The following is a 24,164-nucleotide window of genomic DNA, read 5'->3' as shown; positions in this document are numbered from 1 at the left end:
ACAATAGTTATCATTCCTGACTTAGCGTCATATGACAATTTTTTCTCACTAGACAGTTTTTTTGAAAACACGTTTTTCAACTTTTGATTACAATGGACCGTGGTTCGCTCTTTACTAGGTTGCAGCTGTCGCTGCAACCATGATGTTGAGACGGCCATTTTGTTCAGAAATGTCAAAAAGGTCTTTTAAGCATGCCTCCGAAGTCAACAGCAACCTCCCAAGCCCCTGGAACTAAATTATGTAAATTAACCATTGCTCGCGTATAGGTTATTGTAGGAAATGCAGCTATGTTTGGGATTGGTTTTCCGATCAACTAGGAGCCCTTGGAGATTATTTGGGAGGCCAAGACTCTTTCAGGTACATTTGTAGGAAGAAAGGGGCCAGGGTACTTCAAATTCTGTGTCGGGTCGAGGGAACAGAACTAGGCAATTTCCTCATCTCTGACCCTAAAAAAACGCTTTTGTACTATAATCTCCTATGGAATTTATAATATATGTACGGCTAAGTAGTACGGTAAATCGAAAGCCACTGCATACTGGTAGGTTATATAAACTGCGTATCTGTAATATTTAGGAAACGGATTGAGGTATTAAGTTAAACCTTCCAGAGAGTATCGAGTGTAGCGGGGGGGGGGGAATCGGGCAATGAATTATGACTTAGGAGAACGGGTAGAACTCAAAAGACATGACGTGCAACCAGGTTATGAAAATACCACAACTACAATATCTCGGGAACGGTTCACGGATAGAGTTTAAAGCTTCAAGTAGTTCCGCAGAAGGAAGGAGGAAGGGGAATAAGGACTCTAAATTGTGTGTTTGAAGGAGTGGCTAATTTTGTCTCAGTCAGCCAGAACATTTTTTCACTATAAGCTGCTATGGGATTTGAACCTATTCAGAGTTAAGAAGCAAGGTAAATCAAAAGATACTGTTTGTTGATGGGTTATGAATATGTGACGCAATGATCATGTGTCAATGTCCATTGTGTCACTGTCTTGCTTATTTATTAATCAAAAGACACTATTTGTTGATTTCGGAGGGAGGAGGGGTCAAACCCACCTAACTCCTCTGTGGGTACGGCCTTCCCCGTTTGCAGGGGGTTGGGGGGGTGGGTCAACAACAAAATAAACTACAAAAAAGTAATAGATATGAAAAGGAAGATAACCAGAAATGAAACAAAGATAAGAATGTTTGAACTTCAGAGGAATTAAAATCATTCTATTATAAAGATTAAATTCAAACAGATTAAAAAAAAATATATTATAAAATCGAAGCAAAAGATCGAGGACGAAGTTCATGGAGCTACGGAAAAAGGGTGAGGTTCCTTTGAGGTAAAAATAACAACTTTTCGAATGCAAAACTATCTTTTTATTTCTTTCAATATCTTATTTTTGTGTTTGACAAAAATCTCCAGGGGGGGGGGGAGAGTCAGAAATTGAACTTTTTGCTCAAAAAGTACAATATGTCTTCCCAATGACCTACAATTAAATTAGGAATGTCTCGTGTATATCTAATTTTACAATAGGAGGCTAAATCTACATCCTTGGACAATTATTTACTGCACCTATTACGTGATTAAATTAACAAATTTCAAGAGCAGTAATTATATTAACAAACATTACAAGTAACAAACGAATACTGAAAAGACGAAATATACTTACTTCCAGGCTGTCAGAAAATCATTCTTTACACGGAAATCAAGGCTGTATCCAGGATTTTTTTTCGGAGGGGGTTTTACTCAAAAAAAAATTTCGGGGGGAGGGGGTTTGCACAAAAAAACCTCAAAAAACGCACACAAAATTTGTTTATATCAATTTTTGTTACGTTTTTACGAGTCAGACAAACATTTCGAGGGAGGGGGGGTCAAAACGGGTACCCCCTCTGGATACGGCCCTGACGGAAATAAAAAAAAAAAAAAACTACAAAAAAACGCTTGTTTATTTTTAATAGTGGAATTGCTTATCTTTGTCAGGTTTGATGCCTATCCCGCCATTCTAACTAGAACAGCATTATTTTTCAGTCAAAAACTTTTCACTGCGCTTTATTGCTACGTAATTATTGCTCATTTTGTGCCTACTCACCACTGCGGAAATTATTTCAAAATGATGACGTCAACAACGATTGACGTCAACAACGTAAGTTAACCAATTCTTGAGACTGTATAGGGAAGGAAGAAACATTTTATGCTATCAAGAATCTTAAGGCTGAAGGGGGTTTCGATATCTTAAAATTGTTTTGCAAGCCTCGGTGCCTGCTAACCGACTAACAAAGGGCCCATTGGCCCCAATGGACTATCCACCATCGAGAGTTATTGAGAATCTGGAACTTGATGATGAAATTTAATTGAAAAAACAATGACGTTTTACGTCCCCTGTGGCGGCAAGGTTTTCAATCAAAGCTGGTATTACCACAGAGAACTCCTGAAGCTGCCAAATTACTCAAAGAATCTTTCCTGAATATCTTTATCTCCGGCACAAAACTGGGGAAGCTAAACATTTTTTTCTAAAGTTTCCGGGACACTAGGTTGGCTTTTAGTTTTCTGTCGTTTATACAGATCTCTTATTTAAGCTTTACAAGTTATGACAAGACTGCCCAATCAATTCTAAATAGCTTGGCCACGCAAACTAAAAGTTTATAGGGAGATCCATTATGTCATAGGGAGTTTATAGGGAGACTAGCTCGGGAGATCCATTATGGCATAGGGAGTTTATAGGGAGACAAGATAGGGAGATCCATTATGGCATAGGGAGTTTATAGGGAGACAAGATAGGGAGATCCATTATGGCATAGGGAGTTTATAGGGAGAAAAGATAGGGAGATCAATTATGGCATAGTGAGTTTATAGGGAGACAAGATAGGGAGATCCATTATGGCATAGAGAGTTTATAGGGATACAAGATAGGGAGATCAATTATGGCATAGGGAGTTTATAGGGAGACAAGATAGGGAGATCCATTATGGCATAGGGAGTTTATAGGGAGACAAGATAGGGAGATCCATTATGGCATAGGGAGTTTATAGGGAGACAAGATAGGGAGATCCATTAAGGCATCGAATCCCCTTAAACAATTTAATAAACCGTATAAGGAAAACGTAGCCTTGTAAATCCAACACTGCAATTGTTAAGTCGCATTTAAGCCAAACTGTTTATAGGCATATTCTTAGGTAGACTAGCAGTACAGATCGATTGGTGAAGTTGGATTTCCTCTTATCAAAAATCCGAATTCTAAATTCAAATTTTAGCCTTCAGTCAAAGTTACTTTTAAATAATTTCTAAATGACATAATAGCGCTAAGTTTCAGAATCGATATCAGGTTTATTTTTCATATCCTGACACTGTTTGTCCAAACAGATACCTCTGAGGATTGCCCTCTCTCCACCGCCATGTATAGCCCACTACCACCGTGCCATGCTTGCCCCCGTCTTTATCCCGTGCATGACACGTTAAAACGGCTTTACGTAACGCTAGTGAATAACAGATCAGCAATTTAGTAAAAGTACCAAGGACAGTGAAATGAAATCTGATTGTTGGAATTGGTGATGGGACCTGGTGAAGTGTTTTTTTTGATAAATCGAAAAAAAACAACAACTTCGAATGAAAATGGACTTTATATGCAGTTTTTATAGTGATCATTTAATATTTACGTTAAATATATATATTTATTTGCCTCACAATTTATGGAGTGACGGCTCCAAATTTAATAAAAAAATATGAGTAAAAATCAGCAATAAAATGAGGCACAAACAATTGAAGGTGTAGTCGTCTTTGGGAACCAAAACATTTTCAAATTTTGGATTTTTTAACAAACCTGAGAACTGACTGTTCAGGCTTCCCATCAGAATCTTTAAACAACAGTACTTCACCATTTCACCATTAAATATTATTTAACATTTTTTAATATTATTTTATATAGAGTAAATATTGCAAATTTTAGCTGGAAACACAGGCTTTTCACAATGATTGCCTTGCAACATCCTGACCTTTGAAGGAAAAGGGCACAAGTGCATGAAAAGTCACGCAACCAGCACTATTTATTTATAAACTCTTGATTTTTAGGGATTAAAAAGGCTGTCAAATTCAATTAATTAATTATGCAAATTTATTTTAGGATTTTAAGTAGCGACACTGACAAAAATGTGATACTCCACTAAAAACTTCATAATTATGAAATTGGCATTTTTTAGGTATGAATGGAAGATAAATGGATCCAGGGGGGAGGGGGTTAAAAGTATGGTTTATAATTATGTCCTTCGTCCTTTTAAGCAACTGAACGGCTGTCCAAAGGTAAAAATGTGTATACACATGAAGAGCCACTTTGCGAGTTAGATATACCACTGAATTCAGCTCAAAGAGGCACATCAAATGGGATATGCAAGAATGTTCTAATAAAATCCCCTGCAAAGATTTGTCGGGCAAAAAAAAATTTCTGCAGCATTTTGTCCCGTTCGCCAAAGTTGAAAAATCGACATTTAGCAGAGTCAGCGAACTTTGACATGTATTTTAATTGCATAATTGGAAAGAATATTGTCTAAAAACAATTAATAGCTTTTCACTTCTATTCCGTGTCTAGTGTGGCGCAATGGGTGGGAAAAGTGCCGCAAAACTTGAGAAGACAATTTTCTCGGAATAATGGAAAGTGTACATACGCGTTTTTACACTTGGACGGCCGTGAATGAGAGAGCATTGTTTTGGTTAAATCAACAACTTGCCATAATAACAACTTAACAAAAGAACGCTATTAAATTTAGTATAAAAATAAGCCAAAACAACTTCTTAACAATGAGAACAGCTGAATTACTATCGTTAAATTAAAACAAAATCACTAATCGGCGGGTTTCCCTCACACCTTGGCTTTTGGATAACAAAGTTATGATAATTCACCAATAGGGGCGCTTTTCAGCCAGATTTCATGGAGATAGCCGTACAAAGAATCACTAACAGCAACCTGAAAAATCAGAACCATTATAATCAGGGGCGTCGTTTTTCTGGGGGAGATAGGGCAGTTGCCCCCCAATAATTTGGAAAAAAAGTCATATATAACCCATGCCCCTTGACTCTCCGAATGGAGACACCTGTCCCCCCCAAAAAGAAATGCTAAAGCTACGCCCCTGATTATATCTAAGGCCGTATTTAGGATTTTTATTCGGGGGAAGGGGAGTTAAAAAGGAATTTTTCTGGGGGGGGGGGAGAACAAAAACATTAAAAAACGCAACACAAATTTGTGTATATTACTTTTTGCTACGTTTTTACGAGTCAGAAAAACATTTCAGGGGGGGGGGGTTAAACGCCCGATCCCCCCACCCTGGATACGGCCTTGATTATAACCCAAACTTTCTCGTGATTCTAAAATTATAAATTTCCGTGTTTCTAGCTTAATTGCCCCGAAAAGGGAAAAAAAATCTGGGGGTCATCTACACCCCCCCCCCCTAGTTGAAACCATAACATATTAAAGTGCCAGATTAGACAAGTCTACAGCAGCTAAGGGTAATTAACCAATTAAAACAGGCAGTACATTTAGAGACTTTGATATATGCTATATGATATATGGTAAAATTGCAGGTCTCTGTCCATTATTTTTTCAAGATATATTGCCCAGTTTCATGTCCGATATTCGATCTCAGTTTCCGAAAGGACAGGTGTATTTGGTTTAAGATTACAAAGTCGAAAGACAATCGACATTGTGTCGACATTTTTCTCTTTATCGTTGGAATTTTGCCTTTCTATCTCGACTGGAATCGCAGATTGAACAAACATTTTGGCAGCCAAATTTAAAACTTCATTCGTTGGAACAGTGAAACGCTGTTCATACCTGTTCGATTTCTTTTTTCAGAAGATGTTCTTTACCCCATCTCTGCTGAGCAGGTCACCTGCTGACAAGATCTACCTCATAAACTGTTCACAGGTCAATCCAGAATAAGAACCACTAATAACTTTCTTATGAAGACTTACATAAGCACTGCTTACAAAATCTTACACATCTTATATCAGCTTTTCATTACGAAAGATTTATTCCACACGCTAAAATTTTTTCTCTACCTTTAACTTTAAAATGTTTACTGAATTTTGAAATTTTACTGGGTTTACTGGTTTTTTGAAATTTTATTGGGTTTGGGTTTTCCAGAGTATGTCAATTGAGCTATTTTCCAAATTTAATGCGTCAGTTAGTGATTTTAACGCTTGAATTTTTATTCAGTTAATCAGTTGATTCTAACGCTCCTCGCCATTCTTGAACACAAAAACCATAATTTGTTTTACAAATGTCTGCAATTTACCTTTCATTTTGAATTTGTTGCTGTAAAAGATTTTTTTTTCAGTCGCCAGACGACATGGTTAGAGAGAGAGAGAGAGAGAGAGAGAGAGAGAGAGAGAGAGAGAGAGAGAGAGAGAGAGAGAGAGAGAGAGAGAGAGAGAGAGAGAGAGAGAGAGAGAGAGAGAGAGAGAGAGAGAGAGAGAGAGAGAGAGAGAGAGAGAGAGAGAGAGAGAGAGAGAGAGAGAGAGAGAGAGAGAGAGAGAGAGAGAGAGAGAGAGAGAGAAGAGAGAGAGAGAGAGAGAGAGAGAGAGAGAGAGAGAGAGAGAGAGAGAGAGAGAGAGAGAGAGAGAGAGAGATTATTCTTAGAAGAGAAAAGAGAGAGTAGGAAAATACCTTGTAAGGCGTTGGATTGAGGTAACGTTTATGATCTGGTCGCAGTGTAGCGATATTATGGTTAACCCGGTCCCGTATTTCTGACAGTCTTGGAAGCTCCTCCGTGATTCCACATTTGGACCAATAAAGCCGAAGAAGCGGCTCCACTCTTGTTGGTATAACATATGCGCGCTTGGACTCTAGGAATGCGTGGCGACACAAAACACGTTGTCCGACCTCAGGTGGAGCTTCGTCTTCCTTCTGAAGGAGATCAACCAGAGGATGTCCTTATGAAATACAATAAAATGTTACAAAAGGCTTAACACCCTTAAATCGAATACTAAGCTTCAAGAAATAGAACATGTATAAACGGCGAAGACTGCAAAACAATGTTAACACAGGTGTAATAATTCACTGGTGTTCAGAAATGTATCAATTACATTTTAATTAAGAAAATGGAACTGGGAAAACCAAGGAATGCTCCCTGAAAACTCTCAAGCTGAAAATTGATACCATCTAAAATACTTCGTATGTATATATAGTACCGGGAGCCCGGCGGCTTCGCTGCCGGGCCGCTGAACTCGGAACGCGGCAGGCTTCTATATATAGATTCTCACTGTCGCTTGTCTTCTAAACGCAGACAATTTGAGCCTTTTCTTGACCTTAAATTAGAAGTGGTGTCTTTGTATAATTAAGTTTTCTTTTATTGGACCTTAACTTTTGCCTCGACTTCCGAAACTTTGTTTCTTTCAATTGTTCAGGTGGTGGGACAAAAACTTCTTTTTCTTCCAAAGATTTATCTAATCCAGGTTTTTGGTTTTACAAGGTATGGAAGGCATTGACGAACACCTTTGTTTCTTTTAATTGTCAGGTGGTGGGACATAAACTTCTTCTTTTCCATTGGCTTGTCTTTCGCCATTATGAAAGACATATCGTCGAACCTGTTTCTTTTAATTATTTAGGTGGTGGGACAAAAATTTCTTCTTTTGCCTTGGCAATCTTTTGTCATTATGAAAGACATATCGTCGAACCTCTGTTTCATTGAATTATTCGGGTAGTGGGACAAAAACTTCTTCTTTTGCCTTGGCTTGTGTTTTGCCATTATGAAAGAACTATCGCCGAACCTATTTTTGTTTTGATTGTTCAGGTTGTGGGACTAAAACTTCTTTTTCTTCCAACGATTTACCAGTCCATATTTTTGATTTTCAAAGGTATGGTAGGTATTGATGACCTTATCCCTGTCAAAATCCAAAACTCAATCATAAATCGCCATCATTACCAATTTGTTCGCTTCGTTACACCTCGGCTTATCTTTCGTCATCACGAAATACATATCGCCGAACCTTTGTTTTTTTTAATAAAGGTATGGTAGGCATTGATGACCTTATCCATTTCAAAATCCCAAACCCAACTCAACAATCTTGTTTATGCTATGCATGACATCCTATAAGAAAATACTTATATTATGCCATATATGATGTCATAAGAAATGCTTATATGATGTACTAACATAGTACATGACGTCATTTGCAAAAACCAAAATTCAGGCTCTTAAAAATTTTTCTTAAACTTCTGACCTATCTAGATGGTTTTTTTTTATGCGAAAATATCACTAGTTACCAATTTTCCCCCTCCCCAAAATGTGGATCCATTTTCGAGAAATAGAATAAATATATACATACACAATTATTATTATATATATTTATATATATATTATATATTATATATATATATATATATATATATATATATATATATATATATATATATATATATATATATATATATATATATATATATATATATATATATGAAGTTTCTATGTCCTTTAAATCATTTTATGCCCCCCTACCGCCCCACCCTTCCCGGGGATGATCCACATTTCGCTTGGCAACAAAGGACGGTCAAACCACCCTTTTCGTACAGCTTATTGTTTGACATCTAAAGTTTGGTCAAAGAAGTACCTAAAGATATCCTTAAAAAAATCCATTGGAAAATATTGACTAAATCTTCCTCAGTGTTTCCAAGAGCACACGTTCCACAGCCATGCTGCATCCATATGCTGCAGCTATATATATATATATATATATATATATATATATATATATATATATATATATATATATATATATATATATATATATATATATATATATATATATATATATATATATATATATATATATATATATATATATAGCACCGGGAGCCCGGCGGCTTCACCCCCGGGCCCCGGTACTCAACACGTGGCAGGCTTTTATATATGGATTCTCGCTGTCGCTTGTCTTCTAAACGCAGACAATTGGAGCATTTTCTTAATTTGATGACGCCCAAATGGACCTTAAATTAGAAGTAGTGCCTTTGTAAAATTTCGACTTTTTTGGGTGATCATTAACTTTTGCCTCAGCTTGTCTTTTGTCATTTGCTGCAGCTTTAATCTTAGTTCGCAGGTTTAAAGTCCCTATTCTTGAAGACTTTATTTTTAAAGTGACTTATTTTTTTTTCGCTTTATTAGCGATTTTTTTGCTCTTTAGCGGAGTTAATGCACTTTCAAAATTAAAGTTTGGTTATTTAAAATAAGTAGAATAATAAGATAATATCCCAAAAATTTATACACAAAATAAAATACGGATAAAATGTTTACCGTCATTTCAGTTCCACCGTCACTCATTATTCAGACAGTATAATGTTGGAGCACCAATTTTTTTTTAGAAAATTTCCAAAGAATGAAAATTGAATAAGATTATAATGACAAAAATTTAATTGGAGACTACCCGTAACCCGTTAATTATTTTTTCATGAACGAAATACTAGAATGCAGCAACATAAGCTTGAGTTTAACTATTAACTGAATAAATCAATGAAGTTTATTAATTAATTAACTTAAACACGAACTCCCGGAATAATTTAACACATCCTAGTGTAACATATTGCAACCTAATGTAACATAGAATCCCGGCAGCGGGAATTTAATCTCCGCTATTGAAACAAAAAATTCTTCATGAGGGGGGAGGGGGTATTCAATTCCCTTCTGTTTCTGACCAGAGTTGAAAAAATATGTTTTCATGTAGGCAAAATTGGGTTCGAAATAACAAAAATCGGTACTTGCTAATTATACAAAACACACTCAAGATTTACGCTTAGATCTCAGAAAACCAGTTTCACAGAGACAAGTGACAGGTGATAGAATGCATTGGACTTGTGTCATATGGGCTATATATTTGCACATTACGATGGGGGGGGGGGGGTAAATTAGGCTATTTTAGGTTAGGGGCACTGTCCAAATACTTTACCTTAAATTAGGTATTTTTTCAACGACACAATGCCAGGAGAAATACTGCTAATGACGATCGCTGTATATGTGCTGTATGGTTATAACCATTTTCTAATTTTTGAAATTCTATTTCTGTCAAAATAAAGTAGAGGGCACGGTTGTCAAAATTTTGTTAATAACTGATAATTTTGTTAAATTTTCTTAAAATAAAACAAAAACGTCTTCATATAAGCGAATATTTAGTTCGCGTCGGCTTTGGATCAGAGTTGAAAGATAAATTTTTCCTGCAGGCAAAATTTTGCTCGAAATAAATCAAAGCTTCCTGTTTATGTATTGGAAAAAACTACGTTCGTATATTTCGACTAGATTCTGGCAAAAGCCAAGTTTCTTCGAATTTTACTTCGGCAGCCAGATTTCAACAACAAAAACAAAAATGTCTTCATATGGACAAAAACTCAAATTCGCCTCTGTTTCGGATCAGAGTTGAAAGACGTGTTTTTCCTGTAGGCAAAATATCATTCAAGATAAATAAAAACTTCCTGCTTATGCATTGGAAACCACTAGGTTCCTGTTTATGGAATAGGTTCTAATATAATCCTAATTTCTTCGAATTTTACTTCGGCAGCCAGATTTCGGAAAGTTGTTTCGCTTCTGTTTCGGATCAGAGTTGAAAGATGTGTTTTCCTGCAGTCAAAATTTTGTCCGAATCAAGTAAAAGTCTCCTATCTGCGCACTCGAAAAACGTACTGCTAATATTCTGTTTTTAGACAGGCCTTCAAAGAATATCTTCTTTCGAATTTATTTGTTTAGAGTTTGAGAATTCCTGCCTCCAATCAGACATACTAGATGAAATCAACCACTTCGTATTGACGTTTTCACTTGGCAGAGTTTACCGTCTCGTGTCAGAGTTTGGCTCTATTTTCATCACTTTTTAGGGTCTATTTTTCTACTAATTGTAGAGGGCAGTGAGACAAACTTCTCATAGTGCCCCTGAGACAAGGCCGTATCCAGGAGAAGAGATAAGGGGTTTGAACCCTACCCCCCCCCCCCCACCAAAACATTTGTTAGACCCGTAGAAACGTAAGAAAAATTAATATAAACAAAATTTTATTGCATTTTTAAGTTTTTGTACCTCCCCCCCCCAAAAAAAAAAAATTCTGGATACATTCCTGCCCTGAGAGTAGTAAGCACAAATAGAGGCCTACTACTGCTAATTAAAGTCCAGTCACTCCAGTCACATCGTCCAGTCACTGGCCGTTCCGCCTAGTGTATGACAATTAGATAGGATATTTGCAAATCATGCTACCGAGATTGGTTTGGCTAGACATTAATGTTAACCAAAATCATGCCCGGGGTGATCAATCCCCCGCGGGCATATGAAGTGCCAATCGTGACAAAAGAAAAAATCCATTTAGGAGTAATTCGAAGCGGGAGAAAGAAGTTCTCTTGCTAGTACCGCTTCTGAGGATCCAGTGCAACTTGCCAATGATGGCCGGCGAGTGGTAGACGAATCTCCATCTCTTTTGAGGACCGAGAGTTGCCTACCCAAGTCGGTCTGAAGCTGGTGAGTGGGGTTGTTGGGCAGGGTAAAAACCAATACCTTAACACTCTGAACACATTGACGTTACAAAGGATGGCTCTTCTAAAAAAGGGGAAAAAAAGATAGACAAGTCCGTATAAAAATACCACTACCGAAGGGGGCACCAGCACCGTTTGGGAGGGATGGAGTGCAATGGACATTTGCGACCCAAGCCTCGACTCTCTTTCCGAGTCAATCTATAATAATAATAATTCACTATCTGTATAAGGAAACACACAACCATTTTTATCACTGAAATGAATTAATGAAGTCCAATATTCATAAACAATATTTCAATTCAAGCGCATATAAAATATAATTATTAATAAATTTATTAGACATTATTAGTTACATTATGAGACCATAAGAAGTGTTGTTAGATTATTAGACCAACTTTTTTACTTTTTATATGGATAATAATATATTAATATAAAAATTATCTGCAGTTTTTTTTATATAACGTTCATTCCCACCTAAGGGGGGATGGGGGATGAACCCACCATTTTACCTAAGAGAACCAATACACTGAAAAAAAAAACTTCGATGTTTTTGAAAATTTTAAGTTGTGAAATGAATTTGAAATGAAACATAACTTTGAATTTTGAAATAAAATGAATTCTTGAATTGATGTGGTTTAATTTTAATAGGTTTTACATACAAATAACAATAATATGAAACATAAGTATGTTAGGGAGAATCAAAAAATTTCCCGGGCTCTATGGTACATATTATAAGAGTAGAAACACACATAGGAATTAATTTCAAGGAGAAAATTCTGAAAACCATAAAACAGGAAAATTAAATGAAAATATAAAACAATATAGGAAAAATCATAAATATCGACTTTTAATGATTAGCATAAATACTTATAAATGTAATTTAAGTCCGCAAACCACATAATTATAAACATCTTTATGGACACACAATTTATCTACGTACACACAACATAGATTTTCTTGCATGCAAACATCCATATATAACAAAGCAGGAGACACTAATTAATAGCACTTGTGACGAATCTAATACAGCCAAGAGCGGATCCAGGATTTTTGTTCGGGGGGGGGGGGTACTAATTTTCGACTAATTTTACTAATTTTTACTAATTTTCGACTCGGTCAAAAATTTCGGGGGGGGGGGGTTCAAACCGGGTAACCCCCCCCCCTGATACAGCCTTGAATGCATCAGATATTATATTTCTGTTATAAGTCTGTTGATGTGGAAGAAATATTCCATGGCGCATGCTTATGAGTTCACTTAGGCGTTCACCAATATATATAAATATTATTTTGCATTATAATGCTGCAAATATTATGCTTAAGCCCAATTTAATAAAAAAAAAACTAGACCTATCTTAGGTTTACTCATAATAGGAAATTTTTTCAACTGGACCCATTATACTACTAGTACTACTACTAATAACTCACCGTAGCACCAAGTCACCTGTGGCTAGCGGAACTACAGACGCTCTTCCTCCATCCTAATCTATTCAAAGCCTCCCTCTTTACACCCTCCCAGGAAGTTCCTATTTTCCCTTGGTTTATTCATACCTGAAAAAGGTGATTTTCTAAGATTTTTCATTTGGTTGTTCAAGATTATGAAGTTTTAATATGACATATCATAATATGTCATATTATTTTATAATATTATAATATGATATTTTGTCTGTATTGCCACGTTGAATCGTTAAGATTAATAAGCAAAAATAAATAGTTACATTTGACAATGCTTTACATTCGTTAAAAATCTTTCAAAGAAAAGCTATACATTCTTAAGGTGTTTTGGTGAAATGAAATTTCAGCTTATTTCTTGATGATTTCCCCATCGACGTTTCTTTTAAATTTGACGCCCGCTACAACCATTTGGCATAACTACAAATGAAGTTTTTTTTCGATAGAAGCCCACTTCTGAATTTTCCTAATTTTTAAGATATATTGTTGCATAAGTTTCTTCTTAATAATTCAAACAATCGTATTTAAAATAAAATTATAGAAAATCCCAGCCTTTATGTATGAGTAGACCAAAAATGGGTTGTGGGACAAAAAATGATTTTATTTTGATGTCTTTGGTACTTCGGACACCAGTGGTGTCCACTGCTTGGAGGGGAGAGGTTTTGGGGGAGCATGTGCCCCTTAGATTTTGCACCTCTAGATTTAGAAAAATACCATTTTTTTGTTTCCATTGAAAAATACCACCTTTGGTATTTTCATTCAAAATTGAAAAAAAGACAAAATTACCTCCCTAAATTTTGAAAAAATATGCCCCTCCCTCCTTCACCTTCGTGAATTGATGCCACTGATTACTACAATTCCCGTCTTAATTTTATTATTATATTTTAATAACAAGAATGGACAATATATAGTGATTTGGTTATCCCTAGGGAAACACTGAAACTGTAACATTAAAAATCGAAGCGTGACTCATCATGCTATTTTAGAGAGTATGTTAGAACAAACATAAATAATGTGTTGTAATTGTTCCTACTTCGAATAATTTTACTTACCAACGGCATCACTTCGAGAGGCTGAAAAAAGAAAATCAAAGGTTCTTAAAACGTGGGACCACTGCAACATTTTCGATGTGTTGCGTAGCAACACATAACAGAAAAAAACAGAAGAAAAACCAAAATATGCCTTCGGAGGGCAGTCGAGGAGACAAGTATCCCTATCCCACGTCCAAATATGAAAAGGATCTCAATATTTTTAGGGAAGAGAACAATGACGCCTGTTCCTAATCACCGCTACTGAATGCGTATATTTTTAGGGAATCACCGCTACTGAATCTCAATATTCTTAGGGAAGAGAACGATGACACCTATTCCGAATCACCACTACTAAAAGCGTACTCCCATGTGTTACGTCACATGAGTGTACACCTCTCGGACAGTATTAGGGGCTATGATTCGATTTCGTCATTTAAATCAACAGGTCAAAGGGCTTCTCCTCAGTCGTGATGCAAGCTGAGAGGAAGTTCCTTGTGATTGTTATGTGAATTTTTTGTTGTTGTTATTGTTGTGTGTCTCTTGATTATGTGATGTGAATGGCTGATTGAGCTACTCTGCACAGTTCATTCGGCCTTCTAGTAGTGGCTACCTTAATTTCATTGTTCCGTTATTTTTGTGAATTGTTGAAAATAAAGGTATCAATCAAAAAATAAAACAAAAAGAATTAATCAAAAGTGAAACAGATATGTATAGATATGACAACATATGAAATAGATATGAAACAGATATGACAACAGTTCAGAGAGTCATCTTTTTTAGAGAGATAAATTAAAATACACCACTGTACTCTTCTTCGCTTTATTTTCCAGATCCTTAAACTACGTCATTCAGGTCCCTGGCCCTTAGGGACCATTAAAGTCCTTGATATATTTTGGTCATCATACGTCACTGAAAAGCGGGGGACAGAAGCCGGGAGGACAAAAGAAAATCCTTTGGCAAAAACACAAAGAGGACCTTGAACCATGGGGAGTCATGGTCAGAGATGGGACAGGGGTTGAAGACCGCCGGGGAAGCTGCAGCCGACGAATCGCAGTGGTCGTTAGAACTATTTCCAAAATTCATTAGTGCCGGGCAGGATAGATCTTCGTCTGGTTACCGCCAAAAGTAAGTAAGTTCTTCAACTCTGATCACTACTTCCTCTGTCTCGGAATTTTTAGGGATTTCTTCTAATTTCCCAGAAAGAAAATTGGGTTCTACAAAATTACCCTCACAAATAACACTAATAAATACACAAACGCAATCACACAAACCGTTAATTTACAGGGGGATATCGGATAACCCATTTTCCTTCCAGGGAAACAGGAAATAATTTAGTGGTGGTGAAAGCACTGCCAACAATAGTTATCTGTAGAAACGGACCCGGTTGTAGCTGTGTATATTAGTTTTTTCTGCAATTCACATTTAAATTTCGTGCAAAAATTTAAATTTAATAAATTAATAAATAATAATATCTAACAATGATATAGAAACTAATTCTAATTATTTGTTAGGAATTAGTACATTCTTGCATGAGACGTACTTTCTGACTGGATGGTATATATTTAAGAGTTGTTTAGAAAAAGAATTCACTAATGCAATCATAACAACTATAATTGTGTAGAAATTCTAATTAAAATTTTAATGATATACAGGTATAACAATCGTAAATAAATTATTGTTATTATTAATTAACATTAAGAAAAATTGCCAATTTGCATTTACTGCTAATGTTCGAGTTTTTACGAACGTTTGTCGAGGAGTTTTCGGAGTACACAATTCTCTTTTAGAGAAATAAGGGAAAATTCGAAAACATCCTGAGATAGTGGAAACGCTGACTTCAACTTCTTTTGTTAATAATTTTTTAAAATATAGATGCATCTTACGAAATTTACCATGATTTAAAATCGGCCATGTTTGTCTTCCTAGTACGATTTACCTTGATTTTGGCTTTTTGCGATAATGGCTTTTCATTTTTGGATTCATTTTATTGGAGTAGCTTCACTTACCCTGGTAAGCTTCACTAGGTGGGCAGCTTTACTTAACTTGGTAGAATTATTAGTAAAGATGGTGGGAGCAGTGAAGATGTTAAAAGTAGAATAGCCAAGGCTCAGGGTGTTTTTTCACAATTAAAAAAAGTTTGGAAGAATAGAAAGATAAGTCTGCAAACCAAGATTAGAATATTAGAAGCTACAGTGATGACAGTGGTCAACTATGGCTCTGAAGCATGGGCGTGCCGAAAAGCGGATGAAGATTTGCTAGATGTTTTCCAGAGAAATTGATTAGAATATTAGAAGCTACAGTGATGACAGTGGTCAACTATGGCTCTGAAGCATGGGCGCGTCGAAAAGCGGATGAAGATTTGCTAGATGTTTTCCAGAGAAATTGATTAAGTATTGTTCTGGGTACCCGGCTGACTGACCGTATTTCAAATAATAGGCTATACGAAAAATGTGGTTCAATACCGCTCTCTAGGGCTATAATGAAAGAAAGGTTGAGGTGGTTACGGCACGTTGTTCGGATGAAGGATGATAGATTGCCGAAGTTTGTTAGCGGCGAAGAAAGAGGTTCGTCCTCGTCCGGGGTGGGAGAACGTCATAAAGAAAGATTTAAAGGAAATGGGAACTTCGTGAGAGAGTGTAAAAAGGGAGGCTTTGAATAGATTGGAATGGGAGAAGAGCGTGCGTAGCTGTGTTGGCCTCAGACGGCTCGGTGCTGCGGTGAGTTATTAGTAGTATTAGTAGTAGTTTTCATTGTTGGGACTTAGATGGTCAGGCAATATTTGATTTTGACGAATGAAGTTTCGACCGAAATTTTGAAACAACTATTATTACCAATTAATCTATTAGCATATGTTATAATCCCTTTTCAAACAAACCCTTTTTGATCATTTTGACGCAATTAGTAGACCCAGGGGAATGAGATATCTAGAAATCAGGCCAGACACCAGACCAAGAAAATCTCGAGAGCAAGGTATTGAAGAGGGGGCAACGCCCTCAAATATATGTAATAATTTCCGTTCGTTTTACATTTTAATGTTGCTTCTTACTTTCAATGGAAATTTTTTTTATATATTTAATTTCTGATCATTTTTTAAACAATGCCGGGAAATCCGACTCCCTCTCCATGGAAAATACCCTTCCCCACAAAAGTTTCTCAATGGAAAGATCCTCCCACGTAATCCTCCCACTATAAAAATCCCCCGCCCCCCTGAAAAATATCTGTACACTTCCCAATAGCCAATATTATATGTAAACAATAGGCAAAGTTCATAGGTTGCAGCCCTTCTCCGGGGACGGGAACTGGAAGGGTCAAATCATCCTCAAAGGCAAAGTTACTAGATCTATCGAGTAAGGTATGTTGAACAAAATGGCTACCTCAAAATTTTGATCAGGTAACTTTGGGGAAAAAGGGGCGTGGGATGGGAGCTAAGTACCCTCCAATATTTTTGGTCACTTAAAAGGGCACTAGAACTTTTGATTGCCGATCAAATGAACCCTCTTCCGACCCTCTAGAATAATTGATTCGAAACGATCACCCCTGAAAAAAACAAAACAACAACAACAAATGAAACGCATCCGTGATCATTCTTCTGGAAAAAAAAAAAAAAAAAAAAAAAAAAATCCAAATCCCACGTTTTTATATATATAAGAGCTTGAAACCACTACAGTAAGGTTCTTTGATATGCTGAGAATCTGATGGTTTGATCTTTTTTTAGGATCACTTTATGGTTTGGTGTGTTTTCCCCCCTTTTTCAAAAATTGGGCAAATTTTCTCAGGCTCATAACTTTTGGTGGGTAACATTAAACTTGACGAATATTTTATATTTTGAATAGGCATCAAAATTCAATTCTCTTGATGTATCTAGTGTTATCAAGTCTCAGTTTCCTAAAGTTTCGGTTACTATTGAGCCGCATCGCTCCTTACTTCCAGTTCGTTACTACTAACTAATATATTAATGTAAACCATCGTTGTCTTCGAAGAAGGACAGACGACCCCTATTCAGACAAAACTTAATTAAATGAATGAGACATCTGGAGATCAAATATCAAACCCTGATAATCTCCGAATATTTCGTTGACCTAACTCAACTATATATCTTTATATTATTAGAGGAAGTTTGCCTGGGAATTGATTATTTACCCTCCAGTATAACTTCATTTCGGCTTTTTATGGATTTTTTTTACAACTGTTATTGTTTTGACCTTTAAAAAGCTATTAATATATAACATTATTTATTAATACCTAATATTATAATAGTTGTCTTAATATATAATTATATTTAATAATTAATATATATACTTATACTTAATATATTATAATACTTATTAATATATTAATACAAATTACTTTTGTCTTCCAAGAAGGATAAACAGTCACTTCTCAGCAAAACTTTCTTTAATATTTTAGGATAATTAGAAGCCAAGTGAGGGAGACTTCTGGGAATAAGATTAAGATAAAGATTAAATATAAACTAATGACAATCTCTAAAATTTGTTCTGAATGTGATAGTCTTCCGTACGATTTAACTTGGCTTTTTACACTTTTCGTTAGTTTCTGTGGTTCATGGCTAACTAGAATGTTAGAAAATTTTCTAACCCGTCAGTCATAACTTTCTAACATTCGGTTAGAACTTTCTAACCGAATCTTTAGAACTGTTAGAAAATGTTAGCATTGTTAGAACTGTTAGAAATGTTAGAACTGTTAGAATCTTTAGAACTTTCGAACAACGGGTTAGAAAATTTCTAACATGACGGGTTAGAATGTTAGAAAATGTTAGAAAATTATTGAAAAAAAAAATCATTATTTGACTAAAATGAAGGTGTAGATGGATGAAAATTGTTTAAAGAAGGGATTTATTTGTAAACTTCATTTTTGCCTTTACAACAATGGTTTTTTTTACAGTTTTATTTGTATTTTTGAGGTTTCCATTGCTGGGGCTCGGGTGGTTAGAAAATTATTGGTTTCAACCTTCAGACCATGATTATTATAAATTATATTAATAATTTATTAGAAATGGAGTCGACAGCGACAAATAGGTTCGAAAACTAGACTGGTTATACATGATGAACGTAAAAACAAAGAAACAAAAGGACAAAATGATAACGAGGATAATTTTGCCAGGGAATTGGAAATACAAAACAAAGCAGAAAATCAGAGATTTTTTCTCAGACTCGTAGCTTTTGATGGGTAACACTAAACTAAACTAACGTCAATCTTATATATTTGAAATCAGCATAAAAAGCCAATATTGATATCAAAATCCTGTAATTTAGAATTTTGGTTTTTATTGAGCCGCATCGGTCCTTGCTTACAGTTCGTTACCACGAACTCTTTGATTATTGTGTTACGCTTTTATACTCTATTACTTATTATTAATTATTGTTACTTATTATTATTATTACTTATTATTAATTATTATTACTTATTATTACTACTTATTACTACTTATTATTATTATTACTTATTATTAATTATTACTACTTATTATTATTATTGTTATTACTTATTATTATTATTACTTATTATTAATTATTATTATTATTACTTATTATTACTTATTATTATTATTATTACTTATTATTATTATTACTTATTATTATTATTATTATTACTTATTATTAATTATTATTACTTATTATTACTTATTATTATTATTATTATTACTTATTATTAATTATTATTACTTATTATTATTATTAGTATTACTTATTATTACTTATTATTATTAATATATTACCCTTATTACTGTATTACCTGTACTGGTAATATGCGTAATATTGAGAATTTACTTGTATTATTATTTACAAATGAAACAAGTCTTTCCTTGCGACACGTGGGATTAAACCTGACAACCTTCGATCAGGATGCGCAACTTTATCCACTAAGTCATCGCAAGGTCTTATATTACTATGCAAAACAAATAAAGCACTCACCATCAGAGCCGTAGAGACGATAAACCTGCTTCTTTCCAGGAATTGTGACCTTTTCAACATCCTCACTTAGCTTGATCTTTGGCTCCCCATTGACTTCAACGAGTTTATACACTCCTCCAAGGGCAGGTTGACGCTGGCAGGTGACTGGAATAACCAATAAAATAAAAAATCAAATCCAAATAGAAGAAATTCAAAAAAAAATCTCTAAATGCACTAACAAATAAACGATAAGTAAATAAGTAAAATTTTTAAAGATATCAAAAAAGTAAACGATAATATATTTATTCTACTAACCGTAAATTGAAATTTATAAAAAAAAACTCAAAATAAAAGGGTAGGACGTTCGAGACAGAGTACAATAGTCTTTGTACAGTAACAAAAGATTTCATGACCAGGAACGATCAGAAAGGGGGGGGGGGGGGGGGTTCTCGGCTTCCGTCCCCCTGAAATCTCAAATTTTCCCGAATTTTTGGTATATTTTTTAAATTATCAAATAATTTCGGAAAAAATTCGATTTTTTTTTCTTCTAAAAAAAAAAAAATCCCTGCGTAAGGGCATGGCCATGAATGCCCAACACATTAGGTATTACTCTTGAAAAATTCCTAGTTTTCAGGTAGTTTTAAAAGATAAATATATTTTTTTTTACTTTTGGTGCATTTTTCAGATAAAAGCGCTTTATAAGACTTCTTTTGAAATATTTCCTTGTATTCTTTTTAGACTTTTCATACTTCATTCTGACAATTAATTCTTGATAGTAACTAATCTGCCATTAGAACTTCAACTTCATTGAGAAGTTGACCCGACGACAAGACAGAAGAAAGGAGAATACTTACAGAAAACATCAGCAAAGGAATCGCCAAGAATAGGTAATTACATTTTATTATTGATGGTGATCCATAACATCTATATATTTTATATTATGGCGGTTCTGATTCTATTTCTTCATTTTATTCTTTTTAGGCTTTTCATACTTCATTTTAACAATTCATGCTTTATAGAAACCAATCTGTCGTTTGAACTCCAACTTTATTGGGAAATTGACCAAAAAAGGACACTTACAGAAAACATTAGCCAAAGGAGTCGCCAAAAATGGTTTATATTTCTAGAAGCAGTTTATAACTTTTTATGCCTTTCAAGTGCCTCCATTTGGCGTAGCTTAACAAAGACCTTAATTAAAAATGAAAAAAATCCTTGCCTCCCACCCTACATTTTCGTGAATTAGCGCCACTAAAAGGCCACCAACTTAGTAACCTTTTTGGGGTCTTCCTCCAGGCATATTTATAATAATGAAAAATATTGACTGAATACAACACCTTTTATATAATGTATAACATCACTGTTATAAGCAAAAAACTTTCTATTTGATTATTTGAATGAAATTGCCCCGAAATACGGGGATATCTGGGGTTGATGGGGAGGAGGAGTAGGACCTAAGTTCTCATCTCCTTTATAGGCCCATTTCTGTGACATATACGCAGCATACGTATAAAGCTCTTGCAAAACATAATTTCACAATATCGAGAACCATCGTAGGTAATGACATTCAGTCACACTTAATATCTAGGAATACATTTTCAAAAACAAAAATATTACAAAATATTATTAAAATAAGTTAAAAATATTACAAAATAAGTCTTACAAAAATATTTGAGCTTTATCCTTCAAGGGTCTCGAAACTTAGTAGAGACAACATAACAACTCAAATTTCAACTTCAATATCAGGGACTTACTAAGTAAAATTATGAAGAATAAATTCTCAAAGATACATTTTCATGTAAAGACTAAATATACTTTGCAAAGATTTCAGTAGCTATAAAATTACTTGCACAGGATGAATACCTAGTATTACCCAAAACCTAAAAACGGGGGTTTGATTTTCTTTTCACAAGATTCAATTCGTTCGATAGACGGGACTAAATAAAAGACTTATTTTTTCCAGAGCTGCAAGTAAATTGCAATAAAAATGATCTTCCAGTCTTAGTAATGTCTCCGGTGCTATCTGGGGCCAAAGAAGTCGCTTGAGGGAAAAAAGGTTACGAATAGGTCATCAAGTACCTTCTGTTCCGTTTCATCATTCAATATGACACTGGATATAGAATCTGCGATAGAATGAGCCCTCTCCAACTTCCTAAGGTTACCTATTCTATTATAAGGTAAAAAAAAAATCGTTGGAGGTGCAACGTTCTTTCCTGGTGCTTCATTCTAAACCAATCCAAAGAGAATTTACAAGCCAATTATACAAAATTTATATCTAAAATATTTGGTTTCAGCGTGGTATGTATTTTAGTTCCAAGGACATCAAAATAAAAACATATTTGGTCCCTGGACCCATCTTCGGTCTATTCGTAGCTGAAAATAGCGATTTTTCAAGATTAATATCATTCTATTTCCTTCAAAATTATGAAGCTTTTAGGGCAATATCACATTCTCGTCACTATTGTTACGTTCAAACGTGAAAATAAATAAGCGAAATTAATTAGCTGAATTTTACAACGTTTTGGTTCGTAACAATTCAAGGATTATCTGTTGATTACTAGGTAAATATATTAACAAGAGTATGAGCCTTTCTTGTTCAAGTTGATACAAAAAGTATTCTTGAATCTTTTTAAAAATGGATATATTTATGAAAATATATGCTAAGACCAAGAAGGGAAAGCAATTGTGAAATGTGGAACACCTTAAGGGATTAAGGGACACCTTAAGTACGCTATGCTTGCCGTGGAGCAAATTTGATCAATGTTGTTATAGTTGCCTATAGTTATAGGTTAGTTGCCGTTAAAGGCCTAGTTACCGCTTTACAAAAATTGGAATTAAAGTCTTTGCGGTTTATTTTCCATTTTTTATTTTTCCTGCTGCTAGTTTTATCATAAAGTGTGAATTAAAAAAAAGATCTTAATTGAAAACTATTCTACCTTTAAAGTAAAACCTTTATGTTAAGGATTTCGTTTTCGTTCTTTACGTCTTCAGCTTCCCTAACCTCTGTTTGCACCATTAGTCCAAATCTGTATGCAAGTGAATTGAACATAAATATAAAAGGTATACCACACTGTAAACAAGGCTTTAAATTAAATACAGATCCGAAAAAAAATGTTACCGGTAACTTGAAGATTCAAGTTAGGCCTATAACTAGGATAACTGTTACTTGGAGATAACTGTTATAGGCCTAGTTGCCGGAAAATTATTTGTCCTTATCTTTTAGAGATTACATCTGGGAAAATTAATGTTAAGTTGATAGATTGTTCTCTATGGAAATCCCGTGTGCCTCTTCAGTACTAAGTCAGAACTGAACTAGTTTTCAATACTGAACTAGTTTTCAAGGTGAGAACATCTCAAATGGTGGCCGGCATTTACCCCCCCTTCCGGCGACTACCCACCCAGGAAATACCCCCCCCCCGGTGGAAAATAAGTCTTTTCAGATTTGAGAATTATATTTGAGTTTTATTTTTTAATTTCCGTAGGGGGAAGGAGTGTTGGTACTTGTGAAAATTATTCTCTAACTGCACTTCAGCTTAACATTCAGGGTATCTCCTCGTCAAAAGATAATCTAAGACTATTTGTTTCGGATGAACAGCCTGATGTTGTTGGCTTATGTGAGACGTTTTTGGATTCTGGAAATGAAATGCTATTGGATATCCATGGCTACAAAATGGAACATATAAACCGCTGCAAGATGGCTAAAGGAGGTATCGCCGTCTATATATCTTGTAATTTGCATTATTGCTAGCGGGGTAATTTATCAAGGAATTTTGACAGTATTTTTGAATCACAATTATAGAACTTAGATCTAATGGCATTGACCTAATCATAGGCAATACTTATCGTTCGCCTTGTGGTGCTGTTCCGTTGTTTCTTCTGAATCTTGAGGAAATACTTGACATAATACTGAAACGTCCGTGTCAGTTAATCATAATGGGTGACTAATATAAATTTGATGGATTCAAAGTCTTCAGCTTCAGTTGATTTTCTTTCAACCATGCTTGCCGCAGGAACTCTACCATCTACATCCATCCTCACAAGAGCAACTAATGTTACAGCTTCTTTGATTGATAATATCTTCCCTGCGCTTAGCTTGAGGGAAAACTCAATTTTAGTTAGTGATATCTCCGATCATTTTCTAGATATTATTCCGGATATATTTTCAGTTCAGCTTTAAACAGGGGAAGAGTGATAATGATAAGGATTTTTCTTTTTTAATTGAGTCCTTTTATGGAACTCTAAAAGAGGCTATTCTTAATATTGGTAAAGTACCACCTTCTAATCATAGGTATAAAAAGATTGTT

General features: G+C 35.0%; 1 protein-coding gene across 7 annotated transcripts in view; it reads right to left on the bottom strand.

The window, feature by feature from the left end:
• Positions 1-1,590: 1,590 nt before the first annotated feature.
• Positions 1,591-24,164, bottom strand: part of Naprt (nicotinate phosphoribosyltransferase) — an 84,470-nt gene continuing 61,896 nt past the window's right edge. For 5 of the 7 annotated variants that reach the window (XM_089100923.1, XM_089100925.1, XM_089100927.1 and 2 more), the window contains exons 9-12: positions 19,885-20,028; positions 13,973-13,993; positions 6,641-6,906; positions 1,591-4,942 (exon numbers count right to left, since the gene is read on the bottom strand). In XM_089100923.1, the coding sequence (XP_088957049.1) occupies positions 4,865-4,942; positions 6,641-6,906; positions 13,973-13,993; positions 19,885-20,028 (509 nt within the window). In that variant the 3' untranslated portion in view covers positions 1,591-4,864. The remainder of the gene's footprint in view (positions 4,943-6,640; positions 6,907-13,972; positions 13,994-19,884; positions 20,029-24,164) is intronic. The other 2 variants (XM_089100929.1, XM_089100930.1) reach the window with 1 other exon arrangement.

This window comes from Artemia sp. Qi Xiang Cuo, chromosome 15 (genome assembly GCF_049724085.1).
Source record: "Artemia sp. Qi Xiang Cuo chromosome 15, ASM4972408v1, whole genome shotgun sequence".
In the NCBI taxonomy this organism is placed as follows: Eukaryota; Metazoa; Arthropoda; class Branchiopoda; order Anostraca; family Artemiidae; genus Artemia; species Artemia sp. Qi Xiang Cuo.
Note: the sequence above shows the minus strand (reverse complement) of the source record. Positions and strands in the feature narration are given on the sequence as shown.